Here is a 24,815-nt window from a genome sequence, read left to right as displayed (position 1 = left end):
ACCTGAATTTAAAATGATTAGTAGAAGTTTCTTGACATGGTCTGTGAGCTATGTTCTGTCCTGCATCAACTTCATGGCAAAGTAAGTGAAGATATGATTTTACCAAGATGGCACAAGCGGTGGCCTTTGTTGGTCATACAGACTCTTGCAGCTAATGGTAGAGTTTGGTGGTGTGTTTTCAGTCGGGGTTAAGCATAAGTGCATCTGTTGTAGATGAGGACTGTAGGAGCTGGTGCTGCCTGAGCACTAAGGCAGAGGTAAGGAACTGAGGAAAGCTGAGGACTTGGTAGAGGTGCAGCTGAGCTGTTTGCTGCAGCTGGGCAATGGTAAGAATGAAGCGGGATCTGGAAATAATTGAAGGAGTCTTGTTTCCAAGACTTGTGCAGAGTATGAGAAGCCTTCCTAAGCAGTAATGGAAGTGTGGGCAAGAAACCAGAAAGTGTCACAGGTTTATTCAGGCAAGCATACCTCACTTTGTTGTTCCATAAGCAAATGTGTGTGTATATGTAACTATAACACACAGAAGAATTGCTATGACCAGTAAGTTGGTACAGGAGAAGCCTCACTGCAGAAGTTCTTGTTAAATCCTGCAAGATTGTAAAAATGAATAAGAAAAACTTGTTACAAAGGCAGTCACATTCACTTCTTTATGTTATCCATCCTGCTTACTTAAAATGTAAGATTAAGTGTAATCTTCCTTGGCAAAGGTACTAGATTTTGTGTTCACAGAAGAAATGTTCAAGAAAAATGTTTTTCATGCACAGTGCATGCTTTATGATTGCTCAGTGTTGATTTATGTGCTGTTCCTGTAAATCTGTGGCTAATGTCCAGTAGGATGTATCCACAAGGGTCACACCAATAGTAATATGGGATGCATTCATAAAGAAAACATTGTTTTTCACATTCCAACATGCAGCTTCTACAGAATTAAAGGGCTGAGGCTGCTTCAGGAGGGAGATATGTGAACGGTATAAAGGTGGTATGATAACAGAGTCCCTCAGCATAACACACAATCAGAAAACAAGATTTGTGCCTGAAATCAGAAACAGGACAAACTCAAGTTCAAATTTCAGGGCGAAAGTAATTATGCATTCTTGAAAATATGCATTCTGGGGTTTAGGCTATAATTTGTTAACATTGCCCTGGCAAAAATAATTTAAGATGAGAGGGGCCCAAATTAAGGAACATGGCACTCAGACCCTCTGTTTTTCCAGCAAAGAACAACATCCCTCAAAGCAATCCTGTTGCCAAAACATTTCTTGCTATATTATAATGTACATAACTACAGACTTGCAGGCATCTGGAATTGTGCAATCTTTTCTGGCAGACTTAGAGAGCTCCCATCCTTCATAGATACAGCAGATTGAAAGCTGTTTATTCAAAATATTTGTCATACACCTGCTTTTGAGTAGGGTTTTAAGAAAGCACAACCATTTCTGTGTAAACATTAACTGTATACCTCTCTTGGTCTATCACAAAAAGCATGTTTGTACAAGATGTTACTTTAAAAAGAAGGAATAGGAGGAGCACTGGCTTACGATAAGAATATTTGTGTTGTTTTTATTATTCCTTTGCGTCACCATGGGTTGCAGAATGGAATGTACAAAATAATGCAATGCTCCTGCTTGTTTTCTTGTTAGACTGCTGAGGCTCATTGGAGAGACCTCTGTGCTTGAATTCAATTATTTCACTTTCCTGTGTGGATTAGTGATCCACTCTGCTGAAGACCTGTTGTCTGGTGCCTCAACTCCAGTGACTTAAGACTCTTCACCTGCTAGATCAGCTCCTTCCAGATGCCCTTTGGCACATGAGTGCAAATTTTTTGCCTTACTACTGTGTTCTTCATGGAAAAGAAAAATCCCAGATTAGTGCTCTTGCATTCATTAACTTTTTGCTCTGCTCAGAAGACTTTATTTTCTGGATGTTTACTTGTTACCGTAGATATTGTGCCGTGTACCATACTGAATTTGCAAAAGTATGTCATAGACGGTGCAACATACTGTTTCAGAAGACAAAGCTGAATACATTGGGTAAGTAATTTTTTTCCTTGCTTATTTTTATCTTAGATATTTTTAAAGCTTAATTAATTAAGATCTTAACACCAGATCAGCCTGTTTTGTATCTTGTGCATCATGTCATAAATTATTACGAAAGCCACAGATCTATAATTCTGAAGTTAAGAAAAATAATTGAGTTGATAAATATTTAGCAATGCGTAGATTAAACTTAAAGAAAATATGTTAAAAAAAGAACAAACCAAAACCCAGAAAAATGTTAGGTTGTTTGAAATGAAATAATACCTATGATTTTCATTTAACTACCACTCGTTGCTAGTCTCCCCTCTCTGAAAGTCTTTCTGATTTGGCAAGTTGTGCCACCAGAATAAACATCTTTGCGTAGTGTTAGTAGAAGTCTCATTGTAGCTTTCTGAATCAACAGGAAAGAATTACACTGCATTTGTTTCACATTAACATCTGGCAAAGTGTTGTTCTTGGTTTCAGACGTGGATGAAGGACTTTTATTTTCCCAACCTTCCTTTTGTCTTATTCTATCATAACTTCCTAAAGAATAGAGAGCAGCAGCTGCCTGCTTCTGCCTGCTACTGACCTCAGCTGAGGCTGTTTGGAGAAAACACATTACAAGAGAGTCTTTCTTGAAAGCTCTCATTGATTTTAGTCTTCATGCTACTGTAATAAAAATAGCAGCTAGAGAGTGTTAACTTACCCGTCCTGGTGAAACAGATGTGTTTATTTAGAGCACTGGTCTCTTACAGCAGTCTTCTGCTAAAGGAAGCAGGCGTATCCCCTACCCTCTGGTAAGCTGCTACCTTCTCCTTTTAATACCTTTCTTAGATTCGGGCTACAGTAGCTTCTCTCTCAAATATCCTCTGTGATTTGCTTTGGGGTGGGAATGGTGTGCTGGGGGTAGAGCAAGTCCCTCCTACCAGGGAAAATCAGTCTATGACCGTAGTAGTGCATATGGAGCATGTGAAGAAATATTTCATTTAATATTTTTATAAACATAAAATTTGAAAACCAAAAGGAAATATACTTGTTTCCTACTGAGTGGGATATGTTTGCTTCGGATGAGATCAAAGTGGATTTGTTGTTGTTGTTTGAGTTTTTTTATTATTATTTCTAAGAGTTTTTTATAATGTTTCCTCATAATGCATAATCTTGTTTTGTTTGCTTTCCTCTCTCATTGGAAAATGTTCAACAGTATCCTCTTCCCTTAAGACCTGTTGATGCTCATGCTCAAGAATAGTGTTTTGAAGTTTGATCTACATATTTTTGGTCATGTTGAAAACTGCTAGGTCATCTGATTTCGTGTTCCAGTAGTTATTAATATAAATTTATATGGTTGAGGTTTTTTTAATTTTTGGTCAATCGGCTACAGGCAGGAAAAAATTGCCCAAAATGTACTTTGAGAAAATAAGAAATTGTTCATGACTTTTAAAATCCTTTCTACGCATATATTGATTTCTAATACAAATATGAATAAAATGTGGTAGATTTCAATTTTAAATGTTTTCTTAATCTCACTAATTTCCTAACTGAAACTAGAAAATATTGGGGGTGTATCAGTTTTCTTACCTGGTTTGACTTTGCCTGGTTCATTGATGGCATCATTATTGAGAAATTAGGTGGAGGTAGACAAAAATCACCAAAAGAAAAGGCCATGAAATTAAAGATAAATTTGATGTCTAGCATGTTCCAACATCTTTGATAGGAGATGACTTTCTAAAATGCCTCAGCTTTCAAGGGAATCTACTGAAGGCAACAGTATTTGATCTCTGAGAGACACATTGATTACTGATATTTCTTGAATGAAAAGCTGAGAATTTCAAAATATTCTAGCAAATAGAGGCACCTCAGTCCCTCTGGAAGTCTATGGAGTAGTTCATAAGACTGCTTCATCAGTCTGTAAGTTCCTGTGAAAGTTCATAAGCACCTCCATAACCCCTGACCAAGCCTTGCTGAATCATTTGGCAAAGGTTAATTACCCCCTTGAGAAGGAGGCAGTCATTCTTGAGGCTGAAGATCCCTGAAGAATGGGAAGTGTCTGAGAAAATCCTGCCCTGCCAAACCGGCCCTGCAGTAACTTATGGAAAAACTGTCTTTGATTTCAGCCCTGGTTTTCAGCTACTATCAAGCTTCTTCCTTCACTTTTCAATGTGACTTTTGGAAGTGGCTTGACTAAGAAATGACCTATTGAAGATTAGCTGTATGTGGTGTTATTGTTTTCTTTAACTTCTCAGGTGTCAATCTACAAGTTCCTTTCCATTGCTCTTTGCACATACTGCTGGGAGGTAAACAAGAATGCAAAAGATTCAGGACCATTAGGCCTGTCTGTACTCTCAAGGCATTGTGCTTTTTCTCTGAGAGGAAAATTTCCCTCCATTTGTTGAGGGGCCTCCTAAGGAAAAGCACATGCATGCAAACAGGGTTCTAAAGTTCTATAATAGAGATCACTTGCTGATACAAAGCAGAGACAAGTGTTTGCAGCTGTTTCATTTAGCCTGCTCTGGCCTCTGAGCCACATTGGCAAGTTAATGCCTGTCTGAGTCTCAGATTTCCAGAGAGCAGTAGCTCTTTCTGCTTGTCATAGTCCATGGGGACCAAGAAAGTAGGGACCTTCCTTCATGTCAAAAAGCTTTTATGCCTTGCTCTTCAGCCTTCATACTTAAGAGCTACTAAAATACCTGTACTTATATTTTTGATGCTATTAAGTTTTATTATTGCAGTAGAGTTAGCCCTTAAACATTCAAACATGTTAGAGCAGAATGAAAGGACCTCATTTTTTTTATTAGTGCATAAATTAAATCTTTCTGTTCTCAGGAAGCTCCTCTGAATGATAGAAGATTCACAGTAAAGATTTCTTACCTATTATAGTACAGGATTTAACAACTGAAAATGGCCATCCTCCTGTAAGAAATCAACTTGTTACAGCTCTCATTGTTGTCCCCAGCAAGTAAGCTCTCCCAGACTGTAGTTTTTACTGGCTCTCACTTGGATTATGTGCACCCTCAAAAGGTGACCTACAAATGCCCAAATGATAGAGAAGAGCTGTTGAAGCATTCTTGAACAGCTAGGCTTCTCAGCTTAAACTTTTTGGCACCAGTGAGAGACAGAAGCAGCAGTGGTTAAGGAAAGACTGATTGTGGCACTTGGTGCCATGGTCTAGTTGACAATGTGGTGTTAGGTCGTGGAGCGGATGCAATGATGGCAGAGGTCTTTTCCAAGCTAGTGGATTCTGTGAATTGAATTGATTCTGTGATAGTCCCAGAAAGGGAAGATGGTGGCATGAGGATGAAGTAACAGTGATGAGAGTAGGGCAGGACTACAGGCCAGGTTTAGTAGGACCAAAATAGCAGAAGCTATAAATGAGATAAATGGTGAGACTATGGCAACAGACATTGGGCAAATCCTCGAATTGTTTTAATCAGTGTCTGGATGTAACAGCACATTTGACAAAAAAATATTCTTCTTTTGCTATTATACAAAAAGATCTGTACAGGAGACTATTTCCTATATTCTCCTAATTTTCTTGATAGCATAAAGACTTTGCTGAGCCTTAGCCTAGGACAAGTCATGACTTCATTCTAGACCTAGCCTAGCATGAAGACTTGTCCTAGCCTAGCATGAGTCTTGCCTCAGTCAAACAAACCTTGTTTAATTAAGGAAGACATTATCCTAAATAAAGAAATCAGTAACGGCTTCAACACTGTGATGCCACTGAATGAAATTAGTGTACTGTCAAAGCTAATGGGAATACTGTTGTTGGCTTGGGTGGGGAAGGGACAGAGAAAGGCTGTTTAAAATATTTTATTCTAAAATTGCTACTTTCTTTCAGACTTTCAGCTGACATAAATTGGGATAACTTACTTAAAGTGAAGCTACACATTTTGGTTATGGAAACTGAATCTCTTATCCTTTGATTCTCAGGGTATACCTATTTGTGGACTTAGTTCAGGGTATGGTTAAAAGTTTTGCTAATGTGACATCTCTCAAAAGTACAGAATTTTGAAATGGTTTCATCCACAGTCACTTATTTATAAAAGAAATATTTCCCTACACAGCTCTAGTTACGCATTTTTAGCAATCTGAAATAGTCTTTTGTTAGCACAAGAGATATGAGAAAAATGCACAAAACATTGTGTTACTTAAGAAAATACCTTTGTGCTGTCATGAAAGCTACAGATCATAATAGTGCTACTAGACTTCAGTAGCATTGCCAGTTTAAATGCTCAAATTCCTTTAGCTACCAGGACTAGGCATCAAAGTTCAGGTCTGATACCACATACACAAGTTACCTGTACTAGTGACAACCTACCAGTTACTTGATGTATCCTTTTTTACATAAAAACAACTTTATCTCATTTATTAGTGAGACTTCATTTCAGGAAAACTGATATTCATTGGTTTTGATCACTACTTGCATAGCTCCACATTCACATCACCTGGGGAACAACTGTATTTTAAATTCTCACAGCATTTGAACTGTACCCACTTAAATATTTGTACATTTTGGCTCACAGGCAAAGCTTACTTTTTTTTTTTTTAATTCTAAAAAAAAAAATCCTAGATCAGGCATAAAAAGCACAAGATGATTTTTAACTAGCTCTGCTGACAAAGTGGTATTAATAGAGAGCTCTGCCCAGATTTCTAGCATGCTGCTGTCCTGATGAGCTCTCTGGACAGCTGCCATCACAAGAGGGTTTTCTGCCAACATTTCATATACCCATGGAGACTAAATACTGAGACAGAGGTTCTGGAAGTATTGGCTCGTATTTCAGAGCAGGAGTGTGACTTTTCCCTTCTTTGTGTCACACACAAGGAAACTGGGAATGCTTATCAGGAATTTAAGGGAGATACATGACTGGTGTTTTTGATGCTTGAAATTCCTCCCTGCAAACCAGGATGATGTTTTTTATTCATAGGGGGACAAAGTGAGAAGTAAGAGGAGTCACCTCGATGCGTGAGGAGGAGATCAGAAAAAACGTGGGAGACTGCAGTCATGCTTGAACACTTACGTCAAGAGTTAATATTTAACTTTATTCCAGTGTTCCCACAGTGTTCCTGCGGTTAGAAAAAGTGCCAATGGGATGAGAAAAGCCTTTAAAGAGAGTTTGGCATTTTTTAATATTTAATACTTATCAGGCCTCATTTGTTATTTAATCAGTTAGGAAACTGAGTTGCATCAAAAAAGCTGGGAAAGAACACAGAATTATGAAATATTCAGGGCTGCTAAAACAGGCATACTTTACAAAGGAAGCAAACCTTTCAGGAAGTTTGGGGAGGGCAGGTTGTTTTAAACTGGCCATTGACCCACACTTTAAAGACATACATTTGTGAATCAAATGTAATGTATAAATGTAATGCTTAAGCATTTGTAATCAGATGTTTTTTGCCAGTGTTGCATGGATGACCTTTGTTCTATTCAGAGAATTTGGCTTTAGGTCATAAGATTTTGAGGAAGTTTTCTTTGGAAGTGTTTTAGAGTGTGTGTGTAGGTAGGAAGGGAATGAGAAATATCTTTTGAGACAGGCACCAAAAATTAGCCATTGTCCTAAGCGTTATTATAAGTCAGCAGGACACAAGAACTGAGACAGTCACTGCAGTCTTGGTGTCCTCATCCCTAAGGACCTCAAACTCCAAGCAGTGCAATGTGTGCACAAGGCCGATTATCAGTGCAGTTATGCAGTAAGGTCGTTTATCCCAGCTCCCAGCATATTTGGATCTTGCCCTGCGAGCACCAGAGTGGAATGCTTTTACAGTCATGCTTTGTTGGACTCTCTTATACAGAAGTGTTCCAGGGATGGGGTGTTCAAAACTCAATTCATGTGCATGCTAGTGTCTTCTACCGAGAAGTCAAGTGAGGTTAATAACTAAACAAGCTACATTATTCACTGCAGCAGCAATGTCACCTCTAGGAGCAGCTAAAACTCTTCTCTTTATGCTCATATTAACATTTACCTTGTGACATCAGAGGTTTTGAATATCTTTTTCTGTCTTTTCTCTTGTGTTCCTCAGCAGATAGTGTTCAAGTGGATGTGATTTGATGAAACAAATAATAATGAAATAAAGTTCTTTCTGGAATGAGATTAAAATTTAGGGAGAGTATTCCTATAGAGGACACTTCAGCTGTATTAGGACATGTTTCCAGGGGTTCAGTGTCTCCTTCTTCCCTGAAATATCTTCAGTAATGTAACATAAAATTACAATTCAAGACAAATAATAAAAGTGAACTGAGTTAACAAAAGCTTCAGGATCTCTAACCAAGGAACAGTGGCCTCACATTTATCCATTAAAAAGGTATGGAACAGTGAAAGGTAGTGAACAGAAGTTCACTAATTTGTGTGTTTCCTGAACTGCAAGATAAAAGCAGGCAAAATAGTTGTTCTTTGTACTGTTTATGCCTTGTATGCTAATTATCTTGTCCATGTCTCTGATGTCATGTGCATTACAGAAGATCTCTCCTCTTGTTTTCAGGTAATGTGATTTGAAGATGCCAGCCCCCTGGCAAATATGCTGTGATAAAAAATCCAGAACTAAGAATGGAAAAGCTGAAATGGACCATATGGCAGAGGCGACTGAAAAAATGCAGATGAAAAAAGAAATCACATTACTAAATGGAGTTTCTTTAATTGTAGGGAATATGATTGGCTCTGGGATATTTGTATCGCCCAGAGGTGTTTTAATGTACAGTGCTTCCTATGGACTCTCGCTGCTCATCTGGGCACTTGGTGGGTTATTTTCGCTGTTTGGAGCTTTGTGTTACGTCGAACTGGGAACATCCATTGTGAAGTCTGGAGGCAGTTATGCCTACATCCTGGAAGCATTTGGTGGCATTGTGGCCTTCATCAGACTCTGGTCTTCCTTGCTAATTATCGAACCAACAACTCAGGCAGTGATAGCAATCACATTTGCAAACCATATTGTTCAACCAATTTTTCCTCATTGTGAGCCGCCATATGATGCAGTCAGGTTGATTGCAGCTGCATGTGTATGTAAGTAAAATTGTGATTGCTGGAAGTTAAGAGCTATAATTGTAGGTGCCCAGGTGCATTTCTATTTCTTTGCCTTCTGTGAAAAATAATTATTACCTACCTAAAACATGTTGTTAGGAACTTATAATCTTGTATTCAGATGTATTGTATTTGGGGCTGGGATTACTAGAGGGGAGAGGAGAATTACAACAATGTGGCTGAGGGAAGTTATGGCTGCTGATTAAAGATATGTATCTCTATGGTTCATTGACCTAACTGGCAGCCCACATTTGGTCCATGCTTTCTCTCCCGTATTTCTTGCAAATCACAAAAAATGAACATTCATATGGAATTACAAATACTCTGCCTAACAGCATTGTCTGTAGAGAAGTTGTGTAGTGTAGTCAGACACTCCACAAGCTCCAATCCACTTCATCTTGACTGTATGTCTTGGGTGAGCACAGGGATAAGTAAATCTATCCTCCAGTAAGTAGACTGTACTCAGATTCTGTTCTTATAAACATGGATTTTCAAGCTAGGGTGTGTGTTCCTTTGAACCTGTGCTGTAGCTTGTGCTTTTAAAAATGGTTTTAAATTGTACAGCTCAACAAAACTTCCAAAAAAGATAGGTAGTTTTAATTTAAGATAAAATAATGTATACTGACAATTCTGGAAAAGTGTTTTCTCTGTAGCCCTGACACACTCTGCACTAGTGTGGTGCAGAGGAAGTTCACCTCTAAAAAAGGCTCTATGGTATAAGTTGAGGCCACTCAGCAGTCTAAAAAGTAACTAACCCTGTTCCAAATTACTTTATCAGCTGAAATTCTGCACTTGCACAGGAAAGCAGTTATTTATTAGATAAAAATTTCTTTCCTCGGTGTTCTATGTGCTCCTCATGAAACTCTAACACTTAGGAATAGTCTTCAAATGCTGACGTTTCTCTAATGTTTCACTTTTCTTAGTTATTCTTACTGTAGTCTTGATGTGAATCAACTGTGTGCTCTCTGGTACCTCTGATTTCTGAGTTGACTTACGTGTGTTCAGATTCCTCAAGTGATCATGAATCTGATCTTCTCTAACAGTGGGAGGGACTTCGCTCCTATTGACTAAATCCCTAAAGAGCTGGAAGTTTGTTTTCCTAAAATTCAGGGTCCTGACTTAACTCTTCACCTGACACATATCCCTCAGGACTGCGAACTCCACCAATGCATGATCACTGCAGCCCAGGCTGCCTCCAATCTTGATGTCCCCAATTCACTCACTTATCTTGGTGACTATCAGGTCAAGTATCACATCCCCTCTGGTAGGGCTGTCTGTTACCCGGCTTATGACATTATCCTCCATGCATTCCAGGAGTCTCCTGGATTGCCTACAGCTCATGTTGCTGCTTTCCCAGCAGATGTTGGGGTGGTTGAAGTCCCCCAGCAGGACAAGAGTCTGTGAGTGCAATGCCTCCTGTAGCTGGAGCAAGAAGGCTTTGTGATAGGCTCCCCTTGATGGCAGGTGGTCTGTAGCAGACACCAGCCACAAGGTTCCTTTTATTGCCTCAGTCTCTGATTCTTACCCTTAAGCTTTCAACCTGTTTTTGGCTATTTTTCAGACAGCTCTTCACACACTATCCATTTCTTGATGTAGAGGACAACCTCTCTTCCTCTACAGACTTTACTAGAGCAAGGTTAGTCATTCTATACAGACGTTTAAAATTCTAATTGAACATGACACTAGGCATGAACAACCACTGTATAATCTATTAAGTCTTTTTATTACCAAAATAAAGATAAAAAATTTTGTGATATAAAGGATATAAAGAAATTTTACCTTTTGTATGTGTCACATTAAAAGGGGCAGAAAAGAATAATTTTCTGTCCAACCTGTCTTAATTTATTTTTTGTCTATTAGTGTCTCCCCCAGGAGATCAAAGCCTTTTAATGTCCAAAACAGTCTGTTAGTGTCTCACTTAATGAGACCATTCGCTTAACAGATTTGCTGAGATGGACAGAACATTTGATACCTTTTTATATAAGGACTACACTTAATAGTGACAGAAAAACCCCTCAGCAGGTTTCTCCTGTGAGTTATTTGGCTGTCAAGAAAACCATCAGCACCTAAAAACAGACTCTGTCTAACAGTTCATGAAATAACATCTTTATTAATACAAATTTGTGACAATTTATTGTGTCTGGAATAGGGTCTAACTGCAAAAATTACACTTAAACTATATAGTAATAATAATAAAAAGCATAGGCACACATGCTAAAGCAAAAGCAGCTTACAAAGAAGTAAAACAACTTACACTGAATACTAATGCTGCAAAACCTAAGCAGAAACTCTAAAGCAAAAGCCACTTACAAACTTAAAGGAAAAACTAAAAATACTATGCAGCAAAAGTAAGCTCTAGTTATTTAGAAGCAAGTAATTAGCATGCATAAGATACATCTCACCTTCCAGGTGTCCCCAGAAGTGGAAGGAGAAAGGGTAACTTAGTTACCTCTGCAGAGTTAATGGAATTTCTCCCCCATTTTTGCTTAGGTCCAATCTATTTTTATACCTTTTTTCTTTAGGCAGTTTTAGTGGTGGTTGTCAATAAACTAATTTTGAGGTGATAGCCAGATGACATAGGCTCAAGGGTCATTTTCCTGTGTTTCTGTCTGGCAGAATGCTTTGGAAAAAAGGCCTGCTATATCCATATCACTCCTTTCTTAGTTTAATCCTCTTATCACTTTCTGGGAATGTCTCCTCAGGTGCTGGGGTTTCCCGGGAAGCCACCAGGAGACTTTTTTCTCCTTTTGTGTGGCCTTTCTATCACCTTACAGCATGTGAGCAACTCTGTTGACTTCAATAAAGTTTAAATATTATCTAAAAGTAGCAAGAGTTAGTCCTAAAATTCAAAACCCAATGTGTTTTGTCTTATCTACTGTCATGAAAACAGAATCCTTCAGAAAACCATTGTGTAAATCTTAAACCAGGTATTTCATCTTAACAAATGTAGGTGGTCCTGAAGGGGTGAAATTCGAGTCAATTTTACTCCTTGAAAGAGGGGTGGCATCTAGGAGGGTGAATTTAAAATATAACTTCAATGATGTAAAACATCCAGTGCTCCTTTCATGTATATTTTTCTTCTCTGCAGGTTCCTTAACATTTATTAATTGTGTTAATGTGAAGTGGGGAACCCGTGTGCAAGATGTTTTCACATATGCAAAAGTTATGGCTCTTATCTTGGTGATATCTGTTGGCCTTTACAAAATTGGTAAAGGTAAGAATAAATTGCACTTACTTGAATTCTATGAAATGAACCATAAATGAGTTTCAAAATCCATGCAGGGAAATCAGACTTCTTAAGACCTATGTATGAAGCCTTGTTTATTCTGGAAAAAAAAAAGTCTGCCATAGGAAGATCAGAGTATTTTTATGGCTTGTTAAGCAATAGGGGGTTAGTTATTCTTCTATCCATTGACAGCCAAGTCCTGTGTTGCTTGGAACAGCAAACAGCAACTGCTAACTAGTTTAAAGTCAGCCTCAGTGTCTCTGACTCATGCATTGCTACCTATCCTATGACAGGACAGCACAACAGAATTTGCATTGCTCCTCACACCTCCCCACACCACCATACTCCCCCAGCCCCACACACAGCCCTGCCCCAGAGCACCCTGCCAGGGGAGGGGACCAGGGAGGGGGTAAATCATTGGTGGGATTTGTGGGAGGGCATGGTTGTTCAACAAGGGACAAGACTGTAATAGTGCAGTTCTGTGAATCACTGTGGCATTGTGTTAATATAAGGCATCACAGGACAGATGAACCACCTCCTATCAGCAGTAACTGGACTGAACTGAACGCACTGAAAAACTGGAGAGTAGTTTATTCCAGTAATACATCTGATCTTTGTATATGACAATAGATCTGATTTTATTAATTTGGACCTGTGGTACAGTGAAGTCTCTTCGAATTCTAGCTCTGCTGCTTAGGTTACCAAGGTTTCTTCATTTTAATTTCCTTTGAAATTCTTAAATTGTATCATTACTCAGTTGAAATAAAAATGGTTTCCCCTTCTCAGTTTAGGAATTATCTTTTTCTCCTGTTAAACTAGCTTATATACCTAATGAGCATGCTTGCTTTTCCATGTTTGCTGGCCTTTCCTTGGCTGCAGTTATATCAGCTGTTCCACTGTAAAGCTACACCAGATTTTGAGAAAGCTTTTTTGTTTAGTCATTATCTGTGCATGTCAGTTGTCACTGGTTGGTTCAAGTCTAAAGAAACCTAGAAACTGAACCCAGTCCTAAGGGCAGGAACATCAAGATGAGGAAAAACATTGCTTAAGGGCCACAGTTGTGTGAAGGAGTAGTTCCCTTCATAAAACTGCTGCAGTTTTACAAAAGTGTGAGTCTGTGATGTCACCTCTGTATCAGCTTTGCCACTGCTCTCAAATCACCTCCTTCAAAATTCCCAGCCTGCTGTGGTGTGCTTTTTGGCCCAGGGACTGTTGCCTCTGGTCCCACATCCACACAGCCCACTGTGTTTCATCTGCATTGCTTTGGGGGGTCAGGGAGGGTAAAAGTGGAAAGGAAACATGATTGTGAGGAACACAAAATGCTGAGAGCTTTTAGTGGTAGTAAAGGTCTCATCTCTGCTTTGCTTAAGCAGAACCAAGCACTTAAATACAGGAAGAACAGGAAGGAGGAATGATGTAGACTTCTGGAGGAAGCTGTGATCAGGTCAATGACTCTTTTAAACTCAGCAACTGTTTAAATGATGTTTTAGCTCTGCTGTATTCCTTCTTTATGAAGTGCTTGGATACACTTCTTAGGTTAAAAGACTCTCAGTGTATCTGAATTTGAATATCAGCTATCTTTAAAAAAAAAAACCTTGCAACCATTTTCTTCCTCAAAGTGTGTGTACATCTCATAACTTCCTTTCTTTGGTTTGAACAGTCTCCTGGTAGTGACTGCTTCAAGGACTGAATTGCCAGAGGGTGAAGTGCTTTAATTTTACAATAAAGGCCTTACTTCCTTTCCTAATTGGGTTTTCAGCATGTTTTTGTCTTCCTTAATATTTAACCCACTTCCATTTGCATTAGGTAGTTGACTTTCCTTCTGCAAACTGAGTAAGGCCTTTCTTCCCCTTTTCAGGATGGCAGTAAAGGCTCACGCAGTTTCATTAACATTTCATCTATTTTGCAGCATTCTACAGGTTTGTCATCTCAACTGATTGTGCTAAATTAGAGGATAATTTTGACAGGAAAGATATTTTAAGTCTTGTCTCTTAATTTTGGGGAACACCTTTATGGGGCAGAGAACCATGCCTCCAGGAGGTCCCACTCCAGTGGCCACTGATTCACCTGGTGAAAACTAAAGTACAACTATTAGGAAGAAATATGAGACAGATTCAGGAACTGAAATTGGGTTTCCCCAGTACCTCTGCCTGGCTGACAGTGTACTGCATGCCCTCAGTATTGTTCCCTCCTTCAGTAGACTTGTCAGTAATGCCATGAGATGACTCCATGAATTCTGGTCGAATTACACAAGTCATCCAAATAACAAACATGGGAAAATTTGTTCTACTCTCTCCCTGTACAAGTGTAGTTCTCTGAATGTCTGACAGAAATTCTCCTGTTTGTCAATTAAAAATGTAAGCTGTGCACTTTTAGATATAGTAATAAAACCTTGATGCAAGGGGATTTTATTTCCTTTTGGTTAGCTGAGACTTTCAGTGTATCACAGAATCACAGAATATGCTGAGTTAGAAGGAACCCACAAGGATCCTTGAGTCCAACTCCTGGCCCTGCGCAGGACAGCCCCAAGAGTCACACTATGTGCCTGAGAGTATCATCCAAATGCTTCTTGAACTTCAACAGGCTTGGTGCTGTGACCACTTCCCTGGGGAGCCTGTTCCAGTGCCCAGCCACCCTCTGGGTGAAGAACCTTTTTCTAATATCCAACCTAAACCTCCCCTGACACAACTTCAGGCCATTCCCTTGGATCCTGTCACTGGTCACCATAGAGAAAAGATGAGTGTCTGTCCCTCCTCCTCCCTTTATGAGGAAGTTGTAACTGCAATGAGGTCTCCCCTCAGACTCCTCCAGGCTGAACAGACCAAGTGACCTCAGTCACTCCTCAAACAGTTTCCCCTCAAGGCCCTTCACCATCTTTGTTGCCCTCCTTTGGATGATCCCTAATAGCTCAATATCTTTTTTATATTGTGGTGCCCAAAACTGCACACAATATTCACGGTGAGGCTGCACCAGTGCAGAGCAGAGCAAGACAATCCCCTCCTTCGACCGGCTGGTGATGCTTTGCCTGATGCACCCTAAGTCGTAATCCTTGAAACATAACAGGCAATTGGCGCCTGCCGTTTGTACAGGGGAAACAGAAAACCTGAGAGCTCCGTTCGAGGGCTCAGCAACCAACCCAGGGATGATCGCCCTGGCTCTCTACTCTGCCCTCTTCTCCTACTCAGGATGGGACACGCTCAACTACGTCACTGAGGAAATGCAGAACCCCGAGAGGTAAACATATGGTTTTGCTTTGAATCTCTGACGGGTGATGGCAGGGCAAGCCACTCTGTATTTGTTTCTGATTGGAAACTAGTCAAACTATTTTCTCTGCAAAATCCTTGTTCTTTTCAAACAAAGGAATGAGAACTCTTTCTGGTTATTGTACTCAGTCATCAGTTGTATCGCACTAATAAATCACTTGCCTTTACATATTTTACACAGTACACTTCAGACTAGAATTTTTCAAGGGGGAGAACAAACTCCTGCTGAAAGCAGGGAAAAGCATGGATCTGTATAGCCCTCTAAAATTCCCTACTTCTTTTCAGTTGGACAGAACAATTATTTTCCCAGGACTGGTTTTGCCACCGGTAGAGTAAGACTGTGTCAGGTTTATGACTTTTATAAGCTAATCTTCAGCATTACTGTTTATGGGCAAATACCATCTCCTCCCCTCTGTAGGGATGTCAGCCCTGTGGGAGTTGTATGTGTCACCTACTCAAGCTGATATAGTCCAGCTGGTCTTGGGACATGCATAGGTTATAAGTCAGGAAAAAATGCCACAGTCAAGAAAATACCTAAGTGTGAATTTAAATTTCATTGTTTAGGTGCTCTCTTAAATTGCTTCATATAAAAGACAGTATATTAAATTTACATGTATGAGTACATTTTCTTTTTCTCTAAACCTTGTGACAGACCCACAAGCAACAAACTAAGCTGCTTATGGAATTGCTCCACACATGGCTGCATATTATTTTGTAACCCTGTGATTACAAAATGATGGATTACAAGCTGTGGTGGAGGTATCCACTGACAAATGTTTGAATCTGGAAATAATCTTCTATTTAAGTATTTCTTATTTAAAGAATATGAAATAATTTTTCCATTTTCCTTTTGCAGGAACCTACCTCTTTCTATTGCAATTTCAATGCCTATTGTGGCTATTATTTACTTGTTGACTAATATAGCATACTACGTAGTGTTGGACATGTCAGATCTGCTCACAAGTGATGCAGTGGCTGTGGTAAGTTGGGAAAAATAACTAAAACAAAAGACACTGCAGGAAAATCTCAGGTAGCATACTTCTTGGCAAATTGAAATAATAACAACTGAAATAATTTCACGCTGAAGGCTTCTGCTTTGGTTAAAACACTTTTTTCCATGTAAGAGTACTAGTATATTAAAAAGTGCATATCAAGAATGTATCCAATAAATCTGCTCTTGAAAAATCCTCTTGTATACTCTGTAAATCATGCTCTTAACAGTACATCATTAGAAGGATGCTTTTGCCAGGATCAGACAGAGAAAGAGCTATAGAAAGTCTGAGTAGTTGGAGAACCAGGGGTTTTTGTTATCATTCTAATGTGCAGTGTGTGATGCAGACCCACAGCAATTTTTTCAACACAAAAATATTCACTGAAATGCTTTCTTAAAACCTTATTAATATTATACAGAAGTAAAATGAAAATTCACGGATTATTACAGCTGGGATTTGTCAGAATAGATTAAAGCCAATACATCTTCTTTTCCCTTATTGACTTGATCTACACTTAGAATTTTTTTTAATCTTTTTTTTAATATATCTACCATTTTTATTTTGATACTGATCAGCTTTTCCAAATTCTAATTTCCCAAGTCATTATTGGGTGTCATAAGAAAGCACGGGCTATGTGATGACATTTGAGATGGTGTGTTTTCATGAGTTTCTCAGGATTGTCCATATGCTTAACGTAATACACCTCACCGTTATTTTTGTCTTCTGTTACAGACATTTGGCAATGAAACCCTTAGTCATGCTAAGTGGATAATTCCTATAGCAGTGGCCATGTCTTGCTATAGCGGCTTAAACTCATCAATTATCGCAGCATCTCGGTATGAAATACAAGATTTATTTTAAATAATTGAATAGGAATAATTTGTTATTAATCTGCATTCTTTGTTACTGCATGGGAGAAGTGATACAGTTAATTTTTGCCATGTCAAGTTGTTTATTTATGATGGAGGAGTTGTTACGATCCCATAGGTCTTCTCCTCACCAGCACCATTTGATAAACTAAAGCCACTTGAGATGAGAGCAGCATGTACGGCAGAGTAATGAAAGAATTATTTCTTTGTTTTGTCAGAAAGCAACAAGCTATTCCTTGGCTCTCTGTCTGGTTGAGTTTTCTCATTTGTTTTTTAGGCTTTTTTATGTTGGAGCCAGGGAAGGACACCTCCCTGTCAGCCTGAGCTTGATTCATATAAAGTGCTTCACACCAGTCCCTGCTCTCCTCTTCAATGTAAGTAACAGCCCAGCCTCGAGCAGGCAGGGTTCAGACCCAGGGGTAAAACACCTCACCGCTGCCCAGTGCTCTCACAGGCATCTCCTGTGCTGGACACATCTTCTGAAAATGTCCAAAAGTCACTGAAGGGGTGGGGATGGTGTTATTTTGCCTGATAGGGTTTTTGTCAGTGGAAAGAGAATGGCTTGATTCACTTGCCAAACAATATTAGTGAGAAGTACAATACCACTACTGAGAAAACAGGGAATGGCTAAATATGTAATGGTATAGACAGGAGCTGTTTAAGTCTGTTTAAGGCTTTATGTGAGCTTTCAGTGTCACTGGAGGAGAATATAGCAGGAACATCTCTCAGACCCTGCCATAGGCTCATATTCTATGGCTCTAGTTATAACAGAAGTGACAAAGCACCTAAAATTAAATTTCTACCATTGGATGCCTATTGCCATTTCCTGCTGTCACTATATAAATGAGTCTTGTGACCCAAAATTGAGGAACGAAAAGTTATAGAATTGGTGTAAATGATTTTCATAAATAAAAAAACTTTGCTTTCAAACTGAAGCCAACCATAACAGCAGAGTAAGCCTCTACATACTGAGAGCTTCTTGGTAACCTTCTCCATACTGCAGCAGAGTCTGGGGCTCCTCACCTGGCCTTCTTGGGAGAGTTGCCTACTGGTGCTGAAACATAACTTCACAGACTCAACACCTCTTCAGCCAAATGTGTTGTTTAACATAGCCAAAATGCTATGTTTAACAAAGAGATGCCAGCATGTTTCACACAGCATATTTGGAGATTTCTCAAAAGTTTCAGTACATCTTTCTTGCGAGGACCTGATCTCCTAAGTCCAGACAAATATGTTGGAAACAGACCAGTTTATAATTTTACTCTCTTTATTTGCTTTTATTATCTCTAGGGCTTAATGACTTTGCTTTATCTCCTTGTGGAAGATGTTTTCCTCCTCATTAATTACTACTGCTTCAACTACTGGCTCTTTGTGGGTCTGTCTATTGCAGGACTAATATATTTGAGGTATACTCAGCCACATAGACCACGACCTATTAAAGTAAGTAAACAAGAGAGGAACCAAGCCCTAAAAGCCAGCTAATGCACGCGTTTATGTGATCTTTAATACCACAACCACAACATTTCCAGTTACATCATAGGCTATTTATAAGCCATAGAAATTCTTACCAAATAGAAGATGAAGGAGCAAAACCAATTTGAGTTTCCACAAGAACATCTGTTCCGGTACTTTTGCTGTTATATTTACCATTTGGTTTTCTTTCATTCAAACTGATATTTTTATTTCAAAATAAACAATAAATAAATAAATATCTGGGGTTCTTAGCCTGTGCTGGAAGAATAGCAGACCTCAGTAGAGCTAGTGATGGAGGCTCCAGAGAGGTTAACACTCTGATCAAACTTACATGATTTAACAAACTCAGTAAAATCCCTCCAAAGCCCATAAATGCCCACAATTCTCACACAGAAGTTCGAAAGCTCACATAGTAGAAGTTCAAAAGCTTAAATAGTCAAATATATTTTGATTGTTCCCTCCCATTGCATATTGGTCATAGACAGCAAAATGCAAGTTTAGTGATTGACTTAGAAGAGCATTTAACTATCGGTTAGGAGAGGGAGACAGCACTGAAACAGTCTAAAACTTGTTTCTAGTTTTAATCCAGTGGTTGTCCAGGAGGCAAGGATGGAAACACACAGCTTCCTGCAGGCACATAAAACCATGCACTGGCTCCTGTTTGTTGGCTCCATGACCTGCATTTTGACTCTGCATTAATACAGTAAAAATTAAGAGAATTATAAATTCACACTCAACCTAAACATATATTCCTTATCACTCTCTCTTGCTACTCCTGCATCATTTTTACGAACACTTTTTTTTACATTTAAGTGTAACATCCTTATTAATTAAAAAAAAAATGGTTCAAACAACTAAGAGCCTACTGCTGGAAAAGTTTCCAGTCTTCCAGAGCAGACCAAATTTTTCTGAAGCATGTTCACATTTAATTTTCATACTATCCCCCAGCCTATGTGGAAGATAAAGATTAAATCTTGCCTTAGTGGTAGTTTTGTTTCTGATTCTACTAAAACAAGGATTGCAGTCAGATTATAGATAATGACTGTTTAATTCCTGTCAGCATTTGCCATCTTAGTCAACACCACACCACCATATACACTTTTTCCTATTCTGAAATGTAGCAACTTACATTTTTAACCTTTATAAGCAAAGAGAAGTAATTATACCAGTGAATTCTCAGAAGCTTCAGCTAGTATTCAAATGTCAACTCCTGGACTCTTGAGAAGGTTCACTACCCCAGACAGTGAAAAAAAATTTAGTGAAAAATAAATTCATGAAGAGGTTATTGCAACTTTCATAGAATCATAGGGAATGTTAAGGGTTGAAAAGGACCTTAAAGATCATCTAGTCCCAACAACCCTTGCCATGGCCGGGGGCACCCCTCACTAGACCAGGTTGCTCAAGGGCTTATCCAACCTGGCTTTGAACGCTGGGGTTGGGTCATCCACAGCCTTCCTGGGCAACCTGTTCCAGTGTCTCACCACCCTCACAGTAAAGAATTTCTTTCTAATATCTAGTCCAAATTTCCCCACTTTCAGTTTGTACCCATTTGTACCCATTACTCCTTGTTCTATTGCTGCAGTTCCTGACAAAGTGTCCCTCTCCAGCTTCCCTGTAGGCCCCCTTCACATACTGGAAGGTTACTATCAGGTCTCCACTCAACCTTCTCTTCTCCAGGCTGAACAGCCCCAACTTTCTCAGCCTGTCTTCGTAGGGAAGATGTTCCAGTCCTCTTACCAACTTCATGGCCCAACTTTCCTTATTAGTGGTATAATATTTGTTAAATGCCCACACAAAAGGGTTGTAGATCAGTCCATTAGTTCTATAGCACCAAGATGGTCATTGAAAGTCTAGCTGTTAGTTCCAAATCAAAATTACCCTTAAAAATTTGCAACTGAAGTTAGAGTGAAAACTACGCATTACTGCTCAGTTTGAAAGCACTGGTTTCAAAGGTTGATCTTTTACTAATTGAAAGGGACTGAGCTTGTGCAGGCCTGAAAAAAAAAATGGTCACATAGGTGTGGTATAAGAGGTTCTCAGCAGTGCTCTTTGCTAGCTTACAAAAGCTAACAAATTGCGCTGACTGTAAGCAGTCAAAAGATTCAGTACATACTTTTATTATTGACATGTCTAACTTCAATCTGCAAAGCTTGGCATTTTTGTAATAGAGTATTTATTTGCATCTTTTAATTATTTTTTTTTTTTTGTCTCCACAGCTTAGCCTCTTCTTCCCTATAGTATACTGTTTATGTTCCCTTTTCCTGGTCTTAGTTCCTCTCTACAGTGACACAATCAATTCCCTTATTGGTGTTGGTATTGCCCTCTCAGGCATTCCTGCATATTATTTGGGAGTCTATCTGCCAGTTGAAAAACGACCTAAATGTCTACAGTGGCTCTCTGGTAAGCAAGATCATCCTGTCCTACTCACTGTGACAAAACCTTGGTCAGAAGAAAGAAAGAATAATTTTTCTTAAAGTTCTTTTTCTTTATTAAGTTTCACTATGCTTTTGGATGTGGCATGTCATCTGCTTCATCACATGGTCTTGAAAACAAAGCCATGCATACTTGTACAAACCGGTTCAATATGCGGATGTTATATGATCATCTGATATCTGTGGTGTTGAGCTATTTCAATATGTTGGCTCAATAAAAGCCATGTAGGATTGTGAATACTAAATGAGTGCTTTTTAATACCCTGGAAGGCAGACATATCAGGACACCGTTGCTTCACTTTCTATCCAAGGAATGGAACATCCAAGTCAGAGGTGTCCATGAATTTTCATAAACAGTGAAATAATTAATTATTGACCTGAAGGGTATTGACTCCTCAAACTCAGGCAGTCTTGAAAAGCAAAACTTTAATGTTTTTATTCACTTTGAACTCATCTATCAATCTGAGAATTCAATAAAAATGTTGATGAAAGTCTGATTAAACAAGACTTTCAGTTTAATTACTGAACTTTTCTTATTTATCTATCTGCAACATGATTAATTCAATTGATTAAGGTGTTTTAAGATTTTCCTAATATCAGTGTAATGCTTTCAAATCCTCAAAATCGATATATTTGTCTAAGATCTAATATAACTTTGTCTTATTCATTTTTACTGTTGCAGCTACAACAACAAAGTATTTTCAGATGCTCTTTTACTGTGCTCTGTCAGACCTGGACATAGACGTGGAACCTACAGCAGCTAAGAGTAAATAGAGTTGCCTTGACGTTGAGAGTTGGGCCATGACATCTCCTCCTTGGAGCAATTTTTATCATCTGAAGTTCTCCCCATGTGTTCAGTCATACTAAAGCACTAATCACTGTACTGTGCATCAGTTTGATGTCAATTAAGTTTTGCTTGTTAGCAAATTAGACTAATTCAGTCTTCTGAAATGGAAAAGACAATAACTGTTAAAAAAAAAAGCTGTCAGCCTTGCAACCTAGAACACAAAAACAGGTGCTCCAGCTCAAATATGGTTTGTTGATATGCAGTGCCATTTGTAATCCTTGTTGGCAAGTCATAGTTCCTTTCTGTATTTATATTTGCATGTAACCTACATTGTTTCTAATTTGAATTTCATCATTCCTCTTCAACTAAGGTAGTTTAATCTTATACAGGTCCCTGTAGCTTGTAGAATTATCGTGTTTCATTGTAGTCTGCTCAGTGAAAGAGCAATGGAATAGGCAATTGTTGCTACTTACACCTCTCTTCATTCCCATCTCACACTATAAGGTCAGCTGCAGGATTGTAATTTCATGCATCTCCAACATTGTGTTTGCTGATAGGGCTCCTATGAAATCTACTATTTCCGTTTCAAAGCCATCTGCAGTGGCAGCTTCCTTTCGGCAAGGTTTTCTTTCAATACAAAGTATGAACAATGAAAATGCAATTAATTAAGGTAAACGTGAAGATATTAGAGATGCATGTTTTGCTTTTTGGAAGCCACTGTTTTCGAGCACTAAAATCAGTTAGGTATCACACCTACAAAACAGAAAGAGAAAAGAAGACCTGGGATGTAGCTGCAGCTCAGAACATGCCCACGTACTCTTCACACACAACACGTCTCTGTCACAGTATAGCACCACTGTGCTCCTGCTCTATGACTGTACAGAAATATTGCATTTTCACTCCATGTCTTATGAAGCGCTGGTTAGTGACAGAGCTGCGGTCCCAGACTGTATCAGGGCACAGAGACAGTACAAACCCTACAAGCCGGTACCAAACTAAACATGACAGTCTTTGCCTCCATGGAGTTCAAAGTCATGCTTGATGCTGAGCCACGTGTCACACCAAGACACCTGAGGTGATGTCTCAGATGGTAACAGATAGCAGCGTTACAGGTAGTGTAATAAGGGTATGGACTAAGACCACGTCCATACAAAATTCTGAGCTGAGAAACTTCTTTTGTTGTCTGTTCTTTGCTAAAATCTGGTTTTGTTTGTATCTGTGTATCAGGTTTGGCTGAGATGGAGTTCATTTTCCCCAGAGCAGCCCCCACAGTGCTGTACTTTGCATTGGTAGCTAGAAACATGTTGATAACCCACCTGTGTTTTGGCTACTGCTGAGCACAGCATCAGCACTGTCTCCCCAGCATTCCACTCCACATCAGTAGGCTGGGGGTGGGCAGGATCTTGGGAGTGGACACAGCTAGAATAGCTGACCCAAATTGACCAAAAGGATATTCCATACCATGTGACATAAGCTCAGATATAAAAGCTAAGAAAAGAAGCAGGAAAGGGGGGCATTAGTTATTTACAAAGTTTGCCTTCCAGAGCAACTGCTATGTGTGCTGAAGTCCTGCTTCCCAGGAAGCGGCCGGACATCACTTGCTGATGGGAAGTAGAGGATAAAATTATTTTTCTCACTCTTTGCTTGTGCACATTTGCTTTAGCAAACTACTTTATCTCAACTTTCAAGTTGTTTTCCATCTTATTTTCTCTCCCATGTCCAGCTGAGAAGGGGGAGTGATAGAGCAACTTGCTAGGCACCTGGCATCCAGCCAAGGTCAACCCACCACAGCCTGTTAAATTTCTGGGTATGACCCACAAGCCTTCACTTTCTTTCTGGACAGAAGGAAAGCAGTAGTCAGATGCAAGGTTATAAATGTAAATAAAGTCATTGAAATTCTCCATGGACATTGGAATCTCAGATATGTTAATGTGTTTGTTGATTTTTCACTTCTTACAAATAATACATGTAAGTTATTGCCAAATATCTAAAGTAAGTCATAGATGTTGCAAGTGTTCAAACAAATAAACATTTGAGCCTTGTCAAATCCTGTAGTTGTGTGGTTTTAAAGCATAAAAATAGTACTGGGAAAGAAATTTGCCCTGCCTTACATCTCTCAAGTTGTTTTGCCAGGAGAGCAGTGAGACACTAAGACTCTTATTTGTGTTCTCTGTCACACAATAAAATAAGCATTTATGGAAGGAAGAATTTTGAGTTACTCTCAGATGGGACATATGAGCAATTCAAACACTTTCTTGCTCTAAGAGTTAACACTGTTTTTTACATTATTCACAAATGCTCAATTATGCAGTGAGACAATAAACAGTTTTGCTTTTTCAAAGACAAGTCTTAGCACCTAGGCTAAGTATCTCATCCTTACATTACATAGGACATCTGGTTTGCCTACTGACATGTCTGTGGTGGAAGGGACTTGCATATGGATAGCACTGGAAGCCTCTGAAAGATGCAGCCCACTGAGGTGAAGGCTGCACTGCAAAGAATAACGGGAGCCTGGCAGGCCACAAGGACAAGAGACCCTGGCAAATAGCCCATATGCAGAGCTGGGGAAGGGTCTTTCAGGGGCAAAAGCTGGGGCAATACAGCACTCGAGGGTAATACTAGCTCTTCTTTAGGAATTAGGACAATACCATTCTTGCTTTTTACAAAGCATCACAGTTCTTTGAATAAAAGCAGGAGAAGAGAATTGGTATCAGATTCAATTTCTGTGTCAGCAAAGGAAAACAG

General features: G+C 39.1%; 1 protein-coding gene across 4 annotated transcripts; it reads left to right on the top strand.

The window, feature by feature from the left end:
- Positions 1-1,645: 1,645 nt before the first annotated feature.
- Positions 1,646-24,117, top strand: LOC113996355 (Y+L amino acid transporter 2-like). 4 transcript variants are annotated; one of them, XM_039380984.1, is made up of 10 exons: positions 1,646-2,030; positions 8,493-8,746; positions 12,117-12,242; positions 15,344-15,488; positions 16,374-16,497; positions 17,242-17,345; positions 17,656-17,752; positions 18,669-18,818; positions 21,068-21,251; positions 21,966-24,117. In XM_039380984.1, exons 2-10 carry the CDS (start codon positions 8,509-8,511, stop codon positions 22,055-22,057), a joined length of 1,260 nt encoding a protein of 419 aa, XP_039236918.1. In that variant the 5' UTR covers positions 1,646-2,030; positions 8,493-8,508; the 3' UTR covers positions 22,058-24,117. The 4 variants fall into 4 exon arrangements, with proteins under 4 accessions (XP_039236918.1, XP_027593157.2, XP_039236917.1 ...); XM_027737356.2 differs by having other exon boundaries at positions 8,493-9,010; XM_027737357.2 differs by lacking the exon at positions 1,646-2,030 and adding an exon at positions 7,938-8,315 and having other exon boundaries at positions 8,493-9,010.
- The last annotated feature ends 698 nt before the right edge of the window (positions 24,118-24,815 follow it).

The sequence above is a fragment of the Pipra filicauda genome, unplaced genomic scaffold, assembly GCF_003945595.2.
Source record: "Pipra filicauda isolate LSUMZ 115617 unplaced genomic scaffold, ASM394559v2 scaffold20_size4479445_pilon, whole genome shotgun sequence".
Lineage (NCBI taxonomy): Eukaryota > Metazoa > Chordata > Aves > Passeriformes > Pipridae > Pipra > Pipra filicauda.
This window is presented reverse-complemented; position numbering and strand designations above follow the sequence as displayed.